Source organism: Kogia breviceps, chromosome 2, assembly GCF_026419965.1.
Source record: "Kogia breviceps isolate mKogBre1 chromosome 2, mKogBre1 haplotype 1, whole genome shotgun sequence".
Taxonomy (NCBI): domain Eukaryota; kingdom Metazoa; phylum Chordata; class Mammalia; order Artiodactyla; family Physeteridae; genus Kogia; species Kogia breviceps.
In genome coordinates, this window is record NC_081311.1 from 76,087,476 (window position 1) to 76,106,229 (window position 18,754).

At 39.1% G+C, this 18,754-nt stretch overlaps 1 protein-coding gene across 1 annotated transcript in view; it reads right to left on the minus strand.

The window, feature by feature from the left end:
• The window catches only part of LOC131751363 (zinc finger protein 37A-like), a 56,904-nt gene that overhangs the window by 15,832 nt on the left and 22,318 nt on the right, over positions 1 to 18,754 (minus strand). Inside the window, exons 3-4 of the mRNA XM_059055060.2 lie at positions 4,767 to 4,893; positions 4,391 to 4,486 (exon numbers count right to left, since the gene is read on the minus strand). Coding sequence (XP_058911043.2) covers positions 4,391 to 4,486; positions 4,767 to 4,893 — 223 coding nt within the window. The remainder of the gene's footprint in view (positions 1 to 4,390; positions 4,487 to 4,766; positions 4,894 to 18,754) is intronic.

Genomic DNA, 18,754 nt, shown 5'->3' on the forward strand with positions numbered 1-18,754 from the left:
TGAAGTAGAAAATGCAATACGTTCTTCAGCTCAAAAGGAACAGTTCTTACTTCCTGGGGAATTCTGGAAATCATTCTTTGTATTTTTAAAAGCTGGAGAAACATTTTTTAACAGTTTCACTTAGCTCCACCATGTGAAAAGAAGTAATAAATAATTGGGGCCCATGCCCACCTCACCATCCTATATGATTATCATACAAGCACTCTTAGGCTGCCCAAACATAGAAACGTCAACTGTTTAAAACTGCCCAGCTCTACAGCAAACCCCTGAGAATCACTCCAACATTGGGGAACACAGTGTGTTAACTCTGGATGTCTGACTGAACTCCCTTCATTCTCTAAGGGTCCTGTCATGATTGTCTCTTCATCCACAAACTTGGGTTCTAGTTACATAGTCGTAAAAAAAAAGGGAATAAAAGGTGAATTGCAAAAAAAAAAAAAAATCACAATTCAGTGGAAGGAAGGACAGTCTTTTTAATAAGCTTCTGTTTATCAGAAGATATCATTAAGAAAGTAATAAGATGTAACTGAGAAGATACTTTTCAATACATGAAATTTGACAAAGGATTCATACCCAGAATATATTGTTAAACATCTCTAAATCAGTAAGAAACCAATAACCTAGTAATATAAAAAAAATAAATGACCTGAATAATCACTTCACTAAAGGAGATATCCAAATAAGCAACAAGCATATGAAAAGATGCTCAACATCATTAGTCATCAGAGAAACGGAAATTAAAACTTATTAACACACCACAGTGACTAGAATGGATCAAATTAATTAGACAATATCAAGTTGTCAGAGGGATGTAATGTAACTGGAACTCTTATACATAGCTGGTGGCAGTATAATTTAGTACAACCACTTTGGAAAACAGTTTAAATATTATAAAAGCTAAATATGTGACTACTCTATACTCAGTGAGTATATTACTGGCTCTACATCTAACAAAAATAAGAGTTTAGGTCCTCCAAAAGACATACACAAGAATACTTACGGAAGAGAAAAATCAAGATGGCAGCGGTAGAGGACACTTAGCTCACCTCCCCCCAGGAACACATCAAAAATACATGTATTTTGGAGCAGGTCTCATTGAAAACAATCTGGAGACTGGCAGAAAGACTCTTACACAATGAAGGCTATAAAAAAGATCCATAGAGTTGGGAAGGAAGGGAAGAGAAACAATCAGTTAAGGACCTGTGCCCCTAGGAGGGGACACTAACTAATGAAACAGATAAAATTTACTACAGATTGTAAAGCATTAGTAATAAGCATGATAACTGAACTAGTGAAAAGAATATTATGAACACAGTAAGAATTTTAACAAGGAACTAGAAAACAAAAAAAATACAGTTGGAGGTAAAAAACACAATTAGTGAAATGAAAAATACACTAGAAGGAATTAAGAGCAGAATAGGTGATATAGAAGGATGCAGAAGTGATCTGGAAGATAGAATAAAGAAAACTTTAAAAAAAGGATAGTTTAAAGGACCACTGGGACAACACCAAGCATACTAATGCTCTCATTATAGGGGTACCAGAAGGAGAAGAAAGAAAAAACAGGTAGAAAACATATTTGATGAAATTATGGCTCAAAACCCTGAACCTAAAGAATAGATATTCAGGTGCAGGAAGCACAGAGGGTCCCAAACAAGAAAAACCCAAAGAGACTTACACCAAGATATATCATAATTAAAATGGCAAAGAGAATTCTAAAGGCAGCAAGAAAAAGTCACGTATAAGAAACCCCAATAAGGCTATCAGCTGATTTGTCTGCCGAAATTTTTCAGGCCAGAAGGGAGTGGCATGAGATATTTAAAGTGTTAAAAGGGAAAAACTTCTAACATAGGATACTCCACCCAGCAAGATTATCATTCAGAATTGAAGAAGAGATAAAGAACTTCTCAGACAAGCAAAAACTAAAACAATCATCAATACTAAACTGACCTTATAAGAAGTGTTAAAGGATCTTCCGTAAGTGAAAAAAGGTGGGAGGAAGGTACAACAAGAAATAAGAAACTACAGGATGGAGAAAATCCCACAACAAAAGGCAAAAATATAGTAAAGGCTGTGGATCAACCAGTAAAATAAAGCTATTGTGAAAGTTAAAAGACAACATTTGTAAAATAAACTGTAACTACAATAACAGTTAAGAGATAGACATGAAGATGTAAAATATGTTAAAAACCAAAACGTGGGGGAATGTAGATCTTCTAGAATGTGTCTGAATTTAAACGACTATAATTTTAAAATAAATACAGTTCTAGGTCAGCATATATGAACCGCATGGTAACTTCAAATCAAAAACCCACAATAGTATTTTTTTTCTAATAAAACTCCCAGCAAACAAAGGTCTAGGAGTGGGTGGCTCATGGGGGAATTCTACCAAACACATAACAAACTACTAATACCTACCCTTCTCAAACTATTTGAAAAAACTGAAGAGAATGGAACACTCCCAAATTCAGTCTCCAGGGTGACAGTTACCCTGATACCAAAACCAGACACAAGTACAGACCAATATCTCTGAGGAAAATAGATACAGAAATCCTCAATAAAACATTAGCAAACCGAATTCAAAATTATATAAGAAGGATCATATGCCATGATCAAGTGGGTAGATTTATTCAAGGGATGCAAGGATGGATCAATATCTGCAATGAAAGGAAGGATAAAAATCACATAATCATCTCAATAGACACAGAAAAAGCATTTGAACAAATTCAACATTCAATCATGATGAAAACTCTCATCACAGTGGGTACAGAGGGAGCATATCTCAACATAATAAAGGCCATTTATGACAAACCCACAGCCAACATCATACTCAATGGTGAAAAGCTGAAACCTTCCTGTTATTTCCAGGAAAAAGACAAAGATGCAGACTATCACCACTTCTATTTAAACACGGTATTGGAAGTCCTATCCACAGCAATCAGACACAAAGAAAAAATAAAAGGTATCCAAATTGGAAGGGAAGAGGTATAATTGTCACTATTTGCAGATAATGCTCCTGGGTATATATCTGGAGAAAACGAACACACTAATTTTAAAGGATACATGCACCCCAGTGTTCACAGCAGCATTTACAATAGCCAAGACACAGAAGCAACATAGGCGCCCATCGACAGACAACTGAATAAAGAAAATTATATATACACACACACACATATATATACACACACACAACAGAACAGTACTCAGTCATAAAAAAAATAAATTCTGTCATTTGCAGGAACATGGATGGACCTAGAGGATATCATGCTTAGTGAAATAAGCCAGGAAGAGAAAGACAAATACTGTATGATATCAATTACATATGGAATCTAAAAAGATAATGCAAATGAATGTATATGCAAAACAGAAATAGACTCACAGATACAGAAAACAAACATGGTTACTGAAGGGTGGAGGGACAAATTAGGTGTTTGGTTTAACAGATACAAACTACTATGTATAAAATAGATATGCAACAAGGATATTATTGTACAGCACAGGGAATTATAGCCATTATCTTGTAATAACTTATAATGGAGTATAATCTGCAAAAATATGGAATCACTATGTTGTATACCTGAAACTAATGTAATATTGTAAATCAACTGTACTTCAATTAAAAAATATTAGACCATTTTTCAAATACCCCCAAATTCAAAATAAATATATTTTAAAACAAGTATGTTTCAAGTATGTACCCCAATTATGTTTCAGTAATAGAATGGACAGATAAATTCTGGGGTAGTCACAATGGAACACTGCACAGCAATATAAAGCAATAAACTACTAATGTATATGACATATATATCTCACAGACATAGTGCTGATCCAAAAAAGGCAGACACTATACACACAAACACACATAGTATATATACACATTTACATATTGTGTGTATGTATATACACAGTGCACATATATACATAGTACCTACTGTATAACTACAGTTATCTGAAGTGAAAAACAGGCAGACTTGATCTATGATAATAGAAGGGGGAGATGTTATTTACTGGGAGGAGGACACCAGGGAGCCTTCTGGGGTGCTAAAAAAAATGTTCCATATGTTCATCTTGACAATGGCTATATCGGTGTATGCATATACAAAACTTTATTTACTTGAACACTTAAACATCTGTGTATTTAACTCTATGTAATTTACACCTTAAAAAAAGCATACCATTTGTGTATGAGTGACACTGGGGAGATACTGCATGATTCAATGACACTGGATATTTGAGTCATGTTAACATGCTACTTCCAAAGGTCCAGAGCCACTAAAACATGATTCCTGAAGACCATTTCAATGGCCTTAATCTCTGAACTACCCCTTTGTGATGTGATTTCCTCCTAAACTCCATCTGGCTCATACTCCCAGACTCACCTCAGACTCACCTGGGACACACTGGCTTGGGGACTCTTCCTCCAATATCCATGGCTCCTCTCCTTGCTCCAACTTGAGGATCACTTCTGGTTTAGGGATACAAAACCCTGTGAATGAGAATTATATGACATGAGACAAATTGGATGAGTGTCAGCATCTGATACACTGTTCTCAAAGAGTATACAATTAAAAAAAAAAAAGCTCATCTAATCCTGTTATGGGGCAGAGGACAACAAATTCTTTCTGGTACCCAAAAGGGATAAATTGTCCTTGGCCTGTAAATCCCAAACCTAAATATTATTATATTCTACAAAAATTCCACAGGTTTCTGTAAATAAGAAAGGACATGTATACCGGGGGTCTACATGGGAAATAAGCGCTACCTACCTACTGAGATGAGGTGGCTGTAGTTCTCCAGCATCACGTCCCTGTACAGCATCCTCTGAGCAGAGTCCAGGTGCTGCCACTCCTCCTGGGTGAAGCCCACAGTCACATCCCTGAATGACAGTGATCCCTAGAAAAACACACTTCTGCTCAATCTGCAGTGGTCAGAGTCAGGTGATGTGGAAAAAGAAGTTTAAAGACTAATTCTTACCATTTTTCCTGCTGAAAATTGACCAGAACATGTTACAAAGGACCTCTACTATATAGCTTGTTTTGTGTTACACTTTGTGATTAAACAAGAAACCATGGTAGAAATAACATTGGTGGATTAATTTATTACTTAATGGAAAAATATCTGCATGACTTTATGTGCCTGAAAGTGTCCTAGATTTTGAGAATTCCAAGTTGAAAAATATACTCTTCCTGGTCTCAAAGAGCTTATTCTCATAAGGAAAGATATAAAGCTATACCTACCATAGGACTTAAAGGATCCATATCACAAATATGTACAATGCAGACAGATCATAAAGGGGTTCTGTGCAAGTTCATGTGAGAGTGTCAGCACCCTGGATTTCACTGAGCAGATAAAACTTTCAGTGCTTAAATATAAACAGTAGTTTCTTTGCAAATATGCAGCAAAACTGCAAGAAATGTTAAGAAGACCTGAAAAATGTGGCAAGTCAATGGACTGTACAACAGGACAGGAGAGCAGGTCTGAACCTGTGATGAGATAAAGGCTGCAGAGGCAGGGGCAAAAGGTTCAGGGGAGGAAACTAGGGAATATATTTGGCTTAAATTCTGTTGGTGATCTCCAAATATTTCATCACTCATCTAATCCACAAAATTCTTGAGGAACCACCAGTCTTATTTATATTTATCTATAAATTAAATACTGTCAATTCACATATGAGGAGAGCTTAATTCTGTTACTTTTCAGATAAAAATGTAAATAAATAAGCTAATATTTTCTTCCCATGCCCTAAAGGACTGACAGTATATTATGTATGCAGAATTATCTTGCACACTCCCTTAGGGCACAGCCTCTCTCTCTTCCCCCATCTCCACTTACCCTAGGTCATTGCTGTGAATAGCATGAAGCCAATAGTGAAATGGAAATACATACTTCCGTCCTAGTTATATAAACTAATTTTTGCCAAGGAAGGAATGATCCCAAAGTTTTTTTTTTTTTTTCAAGTGAATCATTTAATTGTGTGACACTCCGTTTTTGATAGAAGGGGAAGTGTTTATACTTTCCCATTTTCTTCTGTTAATACCGTTAGTATTAACAGAAGAAAATGGGAAAGTATAAACACTTCCCCTTCTATCAAAAATGGGTTTGATGCCAGGATAAACTAGCCTGTTGATTTAACATAGCTGATTAAAAAGGCTAGAGAATCTGGAAGTAAAAAATGTACTTGGAAGCATTGTCCTCTGAGGCTTCATTCTCCTGAGGGCAGCAAAATGCTGAAAAATTTAACTGGCTCAAAAATTATATTGAGAGATCAAAAAGAAGAGCTAGTCACAGCTTGGGAAAAAAATTTGGAGAACAGATGACACTAAATGTAGTTAGATTAATAATTCCAAAGTTTCCCTGGAGTTATAATAGCACTCTGAGGTAACCAAAGGGGCTATAAACTCATGCTCCTTTGAACAGAGTGGTTCTAAATGATTCTCCAGTGCACCCAGCTGTATTTTCAAGTATAATTCTAGTATTTGTACCTAGCAATACAGAAGAAAAAGCAGCAGGGAGGAAGTGTCAAGTATATAGGACATTTGGTGGCCCCAGAATTCCCAGTTTGAATCTTTGTCATCAGGAAAATCCCATTCCAGCTCAGTCCAAGGTGAGGCTGGAGGTGGTGCTGTGGATGGCCTGTGACAAGCAGGAGGCAACAGTGTAAGTGCTGAACTCTGGCTTTCTTCCTTCATCTGCTAAAGAAACTCAAAATAAGGCTGTATGAAGAAAACATGGGATAATACACTGCTTGCTGATGGCCTTTTCTCAGGATCTTGTTGCAGACAGAGCTGTACCAAGCTAAGGAAGGCAGGAGAGAATGTTTGAGGGCAGTGTTTGCAATCTGTCACTATTTACTGTGCGAGTTCCACTAGAGATGTGTACACTTTCTCCAATCCCAGAGTCCACACCTGAACTTTTCATTCTGGATTCTAATTGAGGGAAAATACTGATATCCAAAGGTCCTCTAAGGAGGACCTTTCAGTTTCTGTAACAACATTTGAGTCCTGTGCATGTCCTGGAAAGGTACCTGCCCACTGGGCAATTCACATGCTGTAGTCCCAACGCTGTAAATATCTGTGCTGGATCGCCTACATTAAGAGGGGAGTCGCCTATATTATTAGCAGAGATGCTAAACAGGGAACTTGCTGAGCAAAGAGAGAGAGGAAGAGTACTCCCAGAGGGTCTGCATGATCTGCCTTGGAGGTTCTGGAAACCTCTTTTGTCAAGTCTGGGGAAACAGGAGGAAGGGCAGGATAGACGCAGTGACAATGAAACAGATGCTAGACATACAGTATGCCAGATATCTTCAGAACATGGAAGTAGAAATATCAACTGGAAGGTTGGATAGATGAATCTGGAATTTAGAAGTGTAGTATGAAAATAAGAATTTGAGTGAAAATTGCAACTCTGTCACTGGAGTCACCAGAGTGAATCAGATCGGCACAGAGGAGACAAATTGAGGAAAGAAAAAATACCAGCACAGAATTTGAGGGATCACCAATATTTGAGAGGCTGGCAGAAAAAAGAAAAATAGGCTATGAAGGTTGAGAAGAAATTTTCTGAAATGTAAGAACAGAATCAGATGACAAGAGAATAGTGGGAAATAATAACACAGTTTCACAAATAACTGACACTTCCAATTAAAGATGGTGGACTTAAAACACACATCTATCTCTGATGCCTCCAACAATATAAGTGGAAGAAACAATAAAACAAAAGTAGAACAAACAAACGTGCCAATAACAGAATACACCAGAAAGACAATTTTATGCAACTTCTGGATGATATAAGTGAATAGTATCAGACAAAAGAAACTAGAAGCATGGTACCTACAATTTATACAAGCACAGAAGTGGGCAGAAGCAGCAGCTTTCAACCACAGCCAGAGACTACCAATCTCTAAGCCCTCCAGCCAGGGCCAGAGGTCAGCATAGGTGCTAAGATGAATGACTGGCAAAGTAACTCACTGACAAAGTAACTGACTGCTAGGGCACCTTGGTGGACCTCCACTCTGTGGAGATCCAGCAGTTAATGAAGACCAAAGCTGAAGTGCAACCATTCTATAAAGTCAGGACACTTTTTTTTTTGAACATACCTATATACAGTTGGCCCTCCACATGCACAGGTTCCACATCCACAGATTCAACCAATCAGAGAATGAAAATACTTGGGGGAAGAAAAACTCCAGAGAGTTCCAAAAAGCAAAACTGAATTTGCCACATACTGGCAATTATTTATATAGAATTTACATTGTATTTACAACTATTTAAATGGCATTTACATTGTATTAGGTATCTAGAGACAATTTAAAGTGTTATGAGAAGATCTACCACAAAGGAGGTGAGAATATACAATGGGGGAAAAGACAGCTTCTTGCTGGGAAAACTGGACTACTTTCTCACACCATAAAAAATAAACTCAAAATGAATTAAAGACTTAAATGTAAGACCTGAAACCATAAAACTTCTATAAGAAAAAATAACGCAGCGGGAACTTCCCGGTTCAAGCCCTGGTCCGGGAAGATCCCACATGCCTCGGAGCAACTAGGCCCGCGAGCCACAACTACTGAAGCCTGTGCGCCTAGAGTCCATGCTCCACAACAAGAGAAGCCACCGCAACGATAAGCCCGCACACCACAACAAAGAGTAGCCCCTGCTCAATGCAACTAGAGAAAGCCCACACACAGCAATGAAGACCCAACCAGCCAAAAATAAATTTTTTTAAAAAAAGAAAGAAAACATACACATGGGACTTCCCTGGCAGTACAGTGGTTAGGACTCTGCATTTCCATTGCAGGGGGCATGAGTTCAGTCCCTGGTCAGGGAACTAACATTCTGTAAGCTGTGCTGTGGCAAAAACAAACAAACAAAAAATAGGCTCTCTGAACAAACGTATCGACAACAAGGGGGGAAAGTGGCAGGGGGTGGTGGTGGTGTGATGAATTGGGAGATTGGGATTGACATGTATACATTAATATGTATAAAATGGATAACTATTAAGAACCTGCTGTATAAAAAATAAAATTAAATTTAAAAAAAATGGGCTCTCTGACATCAGTCTTAGCAATGGTTTGGATATTCTGCTCAGGCAAGGGAAACAAAAGCAAAATTACCCAGTGGCACTATATCAGACTAAAAAGCTTTGTACAATGAAGGAAACTATCAACAAAATGAAAAGGCTGCCTAATGAATGGGAGAAGACATTTGCAAATGATATCTCCAACAAGGGGTTAACATCCAAAATATACAAAGAATTCATACAATTTGACACCGGAAAAACAATGCAATTAAACCCAGGCAAAGAACTGAACAGACATTTATCTAAAGAAGATATACAGATGGCCAATAGACACATAAAAAGATGCTCAACATCACTGATCATCAGGGAAATGCCAATCAAAACCACAATGAGATATCACCTCAAATCTGTCAGAATGGCCATTACCAAAAAGAAAACAAATAACAAGTGTTGGTGAGGATATGAAGAAAAGGGAACCCTCACACACTGTGGTGGGAATGTAAACTGGTAAAGCCACTATGGAAAACAGTATGGAGAGTCCTCAAAAAACTAAAAACAGAACTACCATACAACCCAACAACTCCATTTCTGTCTATTACTGGCTATTTATCTGAAGAAAATAAAAATGCGAATTTGAAAAGATATTCGCTCACCCGTCCCACATGTTCACTGCAGCATCATTTACAACAGCCAAGATATGGAAGCTACCTAAGTGTTCATCAACAGATGAATGTATAATGAAAATGTGGTATGTATATGTGTGTATACACATATACATAGTGGAATATTACTCAGCCATAAAAAGAATGAACTCTTGCCATTTGTGACAACATGGGTGTACCTAGAGGGTACTGTGCTAAGTGAAATAAGTCAGACAAAGAAAGACAAATACTGCATAGTTTCACTTATATCTGGAATCCAAAAAACAAAACAAATGAACAAATATAACCAGAGTCACAGATAAAAAGAACAAACAGGTGGTTGTGAGAGGGGAGGTTGGTAGGGGAAGGAGAGAAATAGGTGAGGGAGACTAAGAGGTGCAAACTTTCAGTTAACAAAATAAAAGAGTCACAGGTATAAAATGTAGAGTGTGGGGAATATAATTATATAATACCTTCATATAGTAACAAATGACATATTACTGGTGATTATTTTGAAACATATAGAAATGTAGAATCACTATGTTGGATACAAGGAACTAAAAGTGCTAAGTCAATTATATTTCAAAAACAGACCAACTCATAGAAAAAGAGATCAGATCTGTGGCTACTAGAGGTGTGGAGGAGGGGAAAGGGGAATTAGATGAAGGTAGACAAAACATACAAACTTTCAGTTATAAGTACTAGAGATGTAATGTACAACATGATAAAGATAAGTAACACTGCTGTATGTTATAAATGAAAGTTAAGAGAGTAGTAAATCCTAAGCATTCTCATCACAAGGAAAAAACATTTTTTTTTCTATTTCTTTAGTGTTGTACCTATATGAGAATGATGGGTTGGTTCAAAACACTAACTGAACACAAGCTAAAGGAACAGAGAATTCAGTGACCACATATAAGAAATACAGACTTTGCAAAAACAAAAGCAGTTTGGAAAAGTCATTTGGATAACTGTAGTCTTCAACAATCAAGAACAGCAAAATTTGGAGAAGAGCAAGAAAGTAATTTCTAAAATTACAACATTATGATATACAAATGTCCAGTTTCAACAACAACAAAATCACAAAGCATACAAAGAAACAAAAAAACAAAGAAACAAAAAAGTATGGCCCGATCAAAGGAAAAATATAAATTGACAGAAATGTCCCTGAGACCAGACGTTGAACTTCCTAAACAAAGGCTTTAAGTCAACTGTATTAAATATGCTCTAAAAAGTAAAAGAGAGGTAGGAGTCAAGACGATGGAGTAGGAGGACGTGGAGTTCACCTCTTGCCAAAAATACATCAAGAGTATATCTACCAATGGAATGGTACAATTCTCACAGAGCACCTGCTGAACATTAGCAGAGGTCCTCAGACACCTAAAAGGACAAGAAAGAACCCCGTGTAAGCATGTAGGACCAAAGGAAAAAAAAAAAGCCCAGAAACAGGATGGACTGCACCCCTGTTGCAGAGCTAAAGGAGAGGAGAGGTTGACACAACCTTGAGCCCCCTCACCAGTGGGGAGATCAGTTGGGAAAAAGGGGAGCAGGCTTCAGGGGCTTAGAGGAGAAAGCAGCAATCTGTCTGTGGCAGGCAAGACAGAGTGAGACCTACCTATAAAGGTGGTCTGTGCCACAGCCCTGTGCACCCCAGGCTGAGGTGTGTCCACCAGTACAGCGGGGGCCGGGGGCTGGAACAAGGTGCTTGGAGAACAGATCCGAAAAGAGGACTGCTGTTGGCTGCAAGGAGACAACATGAAGGGGTGGGAGTGAGGAGCTCTGTAACTGGGAATGCTCAGGGAAAAGGCCCAGGCTGCCATAGATGCGAAGCATCATTGTTGAGTGACACACAAAGAGTGGGGCCACTACTGTTGCCTCTTTCCCCATGTGCTGGCTGCTGCTTCTGCAGGCACTAGGAGGGGCTCCTGCCAGAGTGGGCTTGTGTGCCCCCGGTGGCCACCTCCGGTCCCTTCCGCCTGGGCGGGCATGCATGCCACAGTCAGTGGCCACCTCTACCCCCTCCTGCCTGGGCAGGCTCATGCACCCCTGGTTGCTGCCTCAGGCCCTTCCCACCTGGGAGGGCTTCGTGTGCTCCAGGAGCAGATGCCTGTGGGTAGCCCAAGAGCAGAGGTGAGGCTGAAACCACAGCGGAGCCCCAGGAGCCATGCAACTAAGAAAGAAGAGCTGAAATCTCTCCTCCCACTGTGTGAACCATGGAATTACACCCCGACGACTGGCTTTGTAAACTCAGCACCTCAGGAACATCTGAAGGGACAACAAGTGTTCCTGCAGCTGAGATGGGTCTAGCTTTAACAGCTATGGACTTTGTGGGCAAGTACACGTGGGAGATTGGCCAGGCCAGAGTCTGCGTTGCCTCCACAGCACCCACGGTGGTTCCAGATGCATGATTACTGCAGTCCTGGGAACTGACCTCAGTGGATCTATGCTGGTGGCCTGGTGAAAACAATGCCTGAGAGACATGAGGGCCAATAGCTGGTGTACCCATGGTTGAAGTGGGGCTGAAAGCAGTGCCAGCGAGAGTGGAATTTTTTAGCTCGGACAATGGGTGATGCAGCAGAGCACACTCAGAAGTGAACACATGCAGAGGAGGTGTACTCAGTGGCTTCTCTCCCAGTGGAAGTGGTCCAGTACAGCCTACCTTGCACTGCAGATCAGAAACACAGCTAAGAAACAGACTGGGGGCCTCTTCAACAACAACTTGGGAGCAGACCCCGCCCCTGACAGGGCAGTGACAACCACAGAGCAAAGAGGAGGCCCCGCTCAATACCCAGTGCAGGATCTGGTCACTAAAACATCAGTCACACCTCTTACCAAGGTGATAAGCATAAGCTGAAGAAAAACATGGCAGACACCCATACTGAAAACAGCCCTTGGACCAAAAAATGTTAAATCCATGCAGGGCTACACGGACTTTCCCACATAAAAATAGTCCTGCAGGGCTTCCCTGGTGGCATAGTGGCTAAGAAACCACCTGCCAATGCAGGGGACAAGGGTTTGAGCCCTGGTCTGGGAAGATCCCACATGCTGCGGAGCAACTAAGCCTGTGAGCCGCAACTACTGAGCCTGCGTGCAACAACTACTGAAGCCTGTGTGCCTAGAGCCCGTGCTCCGCAACCAGAAAAGCCACTGCAATGAGAAGCCCGCATGCTGCAAAAGAGAGTAGCCCCTGCTCAACCACAACTAGAGAAAGCCCATGTGCAGCAATTAAGACCCAGTGCAGCCAAAAATAAATACATAAAATAATTAAATTAAAAAAAATAGCCCTCCAAGACAGTCTGAGGGTTTGACACTGGGAGTAAAAACCCCTAGAGCATTTAGCCTTGAAGGCCAGAAGGGCTTGAGTGCAGGAGCTCCACAGGGCTGGGGGAAACAGACTCCAATCTTGGAGGGCGTGCACACTAGGCCTCATGTGCCCTGGGAAACAGCACAAAGCAGTGCCTCCAAAGGAACCTGGCAGACCTATCTAGGGATCTTGGAGGGTCTCCTGGGGAGGCAGGGATCAACTGTAGCTCACTGTGGGGTCAAGGACACTGGCAATGGAGGCCCCAGGGAATAGTGATCAGCATGAGCACTCCCAGAGGTCCCCATTTTGGCACCAAGACCTGCCCCCACCCAACAGCCTGAAGGCTCCAGTGCTGGAAAGCCTCAGGTCAAACAACCAGCAAGATAGGAGCACAGCCCCATCCATCAGCAGACAAGCTGCCTAAAGTTGTACTGAGCTCACAACCATCTCAAAACCAACCCTTTGACATGGTCCTGCCCACCAGAAGAACCAGACCCAGCTCCACCCACCAGACAGCAGGCACCAGTCCCTCCAATGAGGAAGCCTACACAAGCCCCTAGACCAACCTCACCCACCAGGGATCAGACACCAGAAGCAAGAGGAACGACTATCCTGAAGCCTGCAGAAAGGAGACCACAAGCACAGAAATTTAGACAAAATGAGAGGAGAGAGAAATACATTGCAGACAAAGGAAAAGCCTGAAAACCCAAAGAAGAACTAAATGAAAAGGAGATAGACAATTTACCTGAAAAAGAATTCAGAGTAATGACAGTAAAGATGATGCAAAATCTCAGAAAAAGAATGGAGGCACAGACTGAGAAGATACAAGAAATGTTTAACAGAGAACTAGAATACTTAAAGAACAAACAAATAGAGATGAACAACACAATAACTGAAATGAAAACTATACTAGAAGGAATCAATAGCAGAATAACTGAGGTGGAAGAATGAATAACTGAGCTGGAAAACAGTGGTGGAAATCACTTCCACAGAGCAGAACAAAGCAAAAAAGAATGAAAAGAAATGGGGACAGTCTCTGGGGCAATATTAAATGCACCAACAATTGCATTATGGGGTCCCAGAAAAAGAAGAGAAAGATAAATGGCCTGGGAAAATATCTGAAGAGATAATAGCTGAAAACTTCCCTAACATGGGAAAGGAAACAGTCACTCAAGTCCAGGAAGTGCAGAGAGTCCCATCCGGGATAAACACAAGAAGGAACATGCGGAGACACATATTAATCAAACTAACAAAAATTAAATACAAAGAAAAAAAACCTTAAAAGCAAAAAGGGAAAAGCATCAAATAACATAAAAGGGAATCCCCACAAGGTTATCAGCTGATTTCTTAGCAGAAACTCTGCAGGCCAGAAGGGAGTGACACAATATATTTGAAGTGATGAAAAAGAGGAACCTAAAGCCAAGAATACTCCACCCACCAAGGCTCTCGAGAATTCAGACTTGATGGAGAAATCAAAAGCTTTACAGACAAGCAAAAGCTACCAGAATTTAGCATCACCAAACCAGTTTTACAACAAATGCTAAACGAACTCCTCTAGGCGGGGGTGGGGAGGGGGGGGGAATAAAAGAGGCCACAACTGGAAATAAGAAAATCACAAATGGGAAACCTCACCAGTAAAGGGAAGGATACAGTAAAAGTAGGAAATCATCCATACACAAATATATCAAAACCAGCAACCATTAGAAGAGGAGAGTACAAATGCAGGAAAAGGGGATTGCATTTGAAATTCAGAGACCAGCAACTTGAAACAATCTTATATAGACTACTATATCAAAACCACATGGGAACTGCAAACCAAAAAACTACAATAGATAGACACAAAAAGGAAAAGCAACCCAAACATAACACTAAAGTAGTCATCAAACCTCAAGAGAACAAAACAGAAAGAGAAGAAAAAAGACCTACAAAAACAAATCCAAAAATATTCAGAAAATGGCAATAGGAACAAACAAATCAATAACTACCTTAAATGCCAATGGATTAAATGCTCCAACCAAAAGATACAGACTGGCTAAATGGATGCAAAAACAAGACCCGTATATATGCTGTCTACAAGAGACCCACTTGAGATCTAGGGACACATACAAACTGAAAGTGAGGGGATACAAAAAGATATTCCATGCAAATGGAAATCACAAGAAAGCTGGAGTAGCAACAAGCATATCAGACAAAATAGACTTTGAAATAAAGACTGTTAAAAGAGAAAAAGAAGGACACTACATAATGATCTAGGAATCAATCCAAGAAGATGTAACAATAGCAAATATATATGCACTGAACAACGGAGCACCTCAATATATAAGGTGAATGCTAACAGCCATAAAAAAAGAAATTGACAGTAACACAATAATAGTGAGGGACTTTAATACCCCACTGTCATCAATGGACAGATTATCCAGACAGAAAATCAATATGGACACACAGCCTTAAATGACATATGGACTTAACTGATATTTACAGAACATTCCCTCCCAGTGCAGCAGAATACACTTTCTTTTCAAGTGTACAAGGAACATTCTCCAGGATACATCACATCTGGGGCCACAAATCAAGCCTCATTAAATTTAAGAAAACTGAAATCAGAGCAGGCATCTTTTCTGACCAGAACGCTATGCGATTAGAAATCACTTACAGGCAAAAAACTGTAGAAAACACAAACACTTGGCTAAACAATATGTTACTAAACAACCAATGGGTCACTGGAGATAGTGAAGAGGAATTCAAAGAATACCTAGAGACAAATGACAACGAAAACATGATGACCCCCAAACCTTTGGGACTAAGCAAAAGCAGTTCTAAGAGGGAAGTTTATAGCAATACAATTCTACCTCAGGAAACAAGAAAAATCTCAAACAACCTAACCTTACACCTAAAGCAACTAGAGAAAGAAGGACAAACAAAACCCAAAGTTAGAAGGAAAGAAATCATAAAGATCAGAGCAGAAATAAATGAAAGAGATGAAGAAACAATAGAAAGGAGCCACAGAGGTCCACATTTGTTCAGTGGATTAAAGGACATGAAATGGAAAACTCTTGAGGAGGAAGAAAAGAAAGTTCTATGCCCGAATGGTCATAAGACATTTCCATACTATTACAATTTTTTGTGTGTGCATTTTATTCCTCACTACTGTATATACAGTTGACAATAAGTACTTTTTTGAAATATCTAGTCATTCTAGATGTTCTGAAGTACCTGATGTATGTTAAAAGTAGAGGTAATAAAGACATTTTGTAAATATCTTTTTGTTAAAATTAATATGAAATGTTGTTCTTTATTTGGAGGGGGGCAAGCTTGGCCAAACCACCTCTCTGAACAGTATGCATTGCGTTTGTGCTCTGGTTCAAGGTCGGGTGGAGGAGAAAGAAGTGCAAAGACCTCTGTGCCAGTATGTTTATAGTGAGGCAAGATTAACTACTGTCTTTTTTATGTTCATGCGTTTTATTTCAATTTGCTGTGTATAAAGTGTATATAATGGACAAATGAGTCCTAATTTACAACATCTAGTCTTTCTAGATGTTATAAAGGTTGCCAGAATATGACAAAAATAGAGTTAGTAAATAATAACATTTGTATATTTTGTGTTAAAATTTCTAGGAAAGATTGTCTTCTGAAAACTTGAGCATTATAGCTCTCTGGGTTGGTGGAGATGGGAGAGAAGGGAAGGGGGTTGGTATTAGGCTAGAATGCACATATAGTGAAGACACTTTCAGATTATAACTGTTACGTGTGCAGTTTGTTCACGACTGCTCTGTATATAGTGGACAAATTAAGTCCTTATTTGAAACATCTAGTCCAGCTGTATGTTTAGAAGTGCCCGATGTATGGTAAATGTAGAGGTAGTAAAATATCACTCTGTAAATATATTTTTGCTAAAATTCATAGGAAGTACTATCTTTGGGAATGTTAAATGTTAAACGACCTCTGTGAGCAGTATAGTATTATCTAACTTGTTCAGTGGTTTGGAGGAGATGGGAGGGAAAGAATTGCAAAAGGTAATATGCTAGTGTGTTTGTACCTGGACATTTTCAGACAAAACCATTTTTTGTATGTTATGTGTATTTTGTTTTGCTATGTATGTAGTGTATATAATGGACAAATGAGTCCTAATTTTGCAACATCTAGTCTGTAGATGTTAAAGAGGTTGCTAGTGTATGAAAAAGTAGTACAATTAGCACATTTTGTAAAATTTGTGTTGAAATTCATAGGAAAGCTTATCTTCTGTAAATGACTTTTGGATATGAATTTGCTCAACCACCTCTAAGATTACACATGCCTGTACTTGTCCACTGGATTGGTAGTGGAGAGAAGGAAATGAGGGAGGGAACAGTTCAGGCCCAAATGGTCATATTTAGAAGATACCTCAGATTATAACCATTGTTACATGTGTGCAATTTTATTTAACAGTGCTGTGTACATAGTGCACAAATAAGTTCTTATGTGAAATATCTAGTCTTTCTAGATATTTAGAAGTGCTTTATGTATTTAAAAGTAGAAGCAGTAGAATAATGCTTCTTGTAAATATCTTTAAAAAACTGATGGGAAATACTGTCTTTGGAAATGGAATTGTTAAACCTCCCCTGTGAACAGTGTACTCTGTCCTTGTTCATTGGGTTGAGGGAGGTGGGAGGGAAGATGGCAAAAGATGTTTTGCCACTGAGTACTAGAACATTTCAACTTACCCATTGCTCTGTATGTTATATGCATTTCATTTAACTTCACTGTATATATTATGTATATACTGGACAAATGGGTCCCAATTTTATAACATCTAGTCTCTAGATAGTAAGGAGATTGCCAATGTATGACAAAAGTAGAGTTAGTAAACAAATTTCTACACTTTGTGTTAAAATTCATTGAAAAGCCGTCTTCTGAAAAGGACCTTTGGAAGTGAAATTGTAAATCACATCTAAGTGACACACAAAAAAATTAATGTACAACAAAGGAGCAAGACTATACAATGGAGAAAAGACACTCTTCAAAAAATGGTGTGCTGGGAGAACTGGACAGCTACATGCAAAAGAATGAAATTAGAACATTCTTTAACACCACACACAAAAATAAACTCAAAATGGATGAAAGACCTAAATGTAAGACCAGATACTGTAAAACTCTTAGAGGAATACATAGGAAGACCACTCTTTGACATAAATTGCAGCAATATCTTGTTTGATCCATCTCCTAGCATAACGGAAATAAAAACAAAAATAAACAAATGGGACCTAATGAAACTTAAAAGCTTCTGCACAGAAAAGAAACCATCAACAAAATGAAAAAACAACCCAAAGAATGGGAGAAAAATCTTTGCAAATGACGTAACCGACAAGGGATTAATCTCCAAAATATTCAAAGAGCTCATGCAGCTCTATGTATGTAAAAAAAAAATGGGCAGAAGATCTAAATAGACATTTCTCCAAAGAAGAAATAAAGATTGCCAAAAAGCATAAGAAAAGATGCTCAACATCACTAATTATCAGAGAAATGCAAATCAGAACTACAGTGAGGTGTATCACCTCACACCAGTCAGAATGGCTATCACCAAAAAGTCTAAAAAACAATAAGTGCTGGAGAGGGTGTGGAGAAAAGGAAACCCATCTCTACTGTTGGTGGTAATGTAAATTGGTACAACCACTATGGAGAAGAGTATGGAGGTTCCTTAAAAAACTAAAAATAGAACTACCATATGATCCAGCAATCCCACTCCTGGGCATATACCTAGTGAAAACCATAATCCGAATAGATACGTGCATTGCAGCACTGTTTACAATAGCCAAGA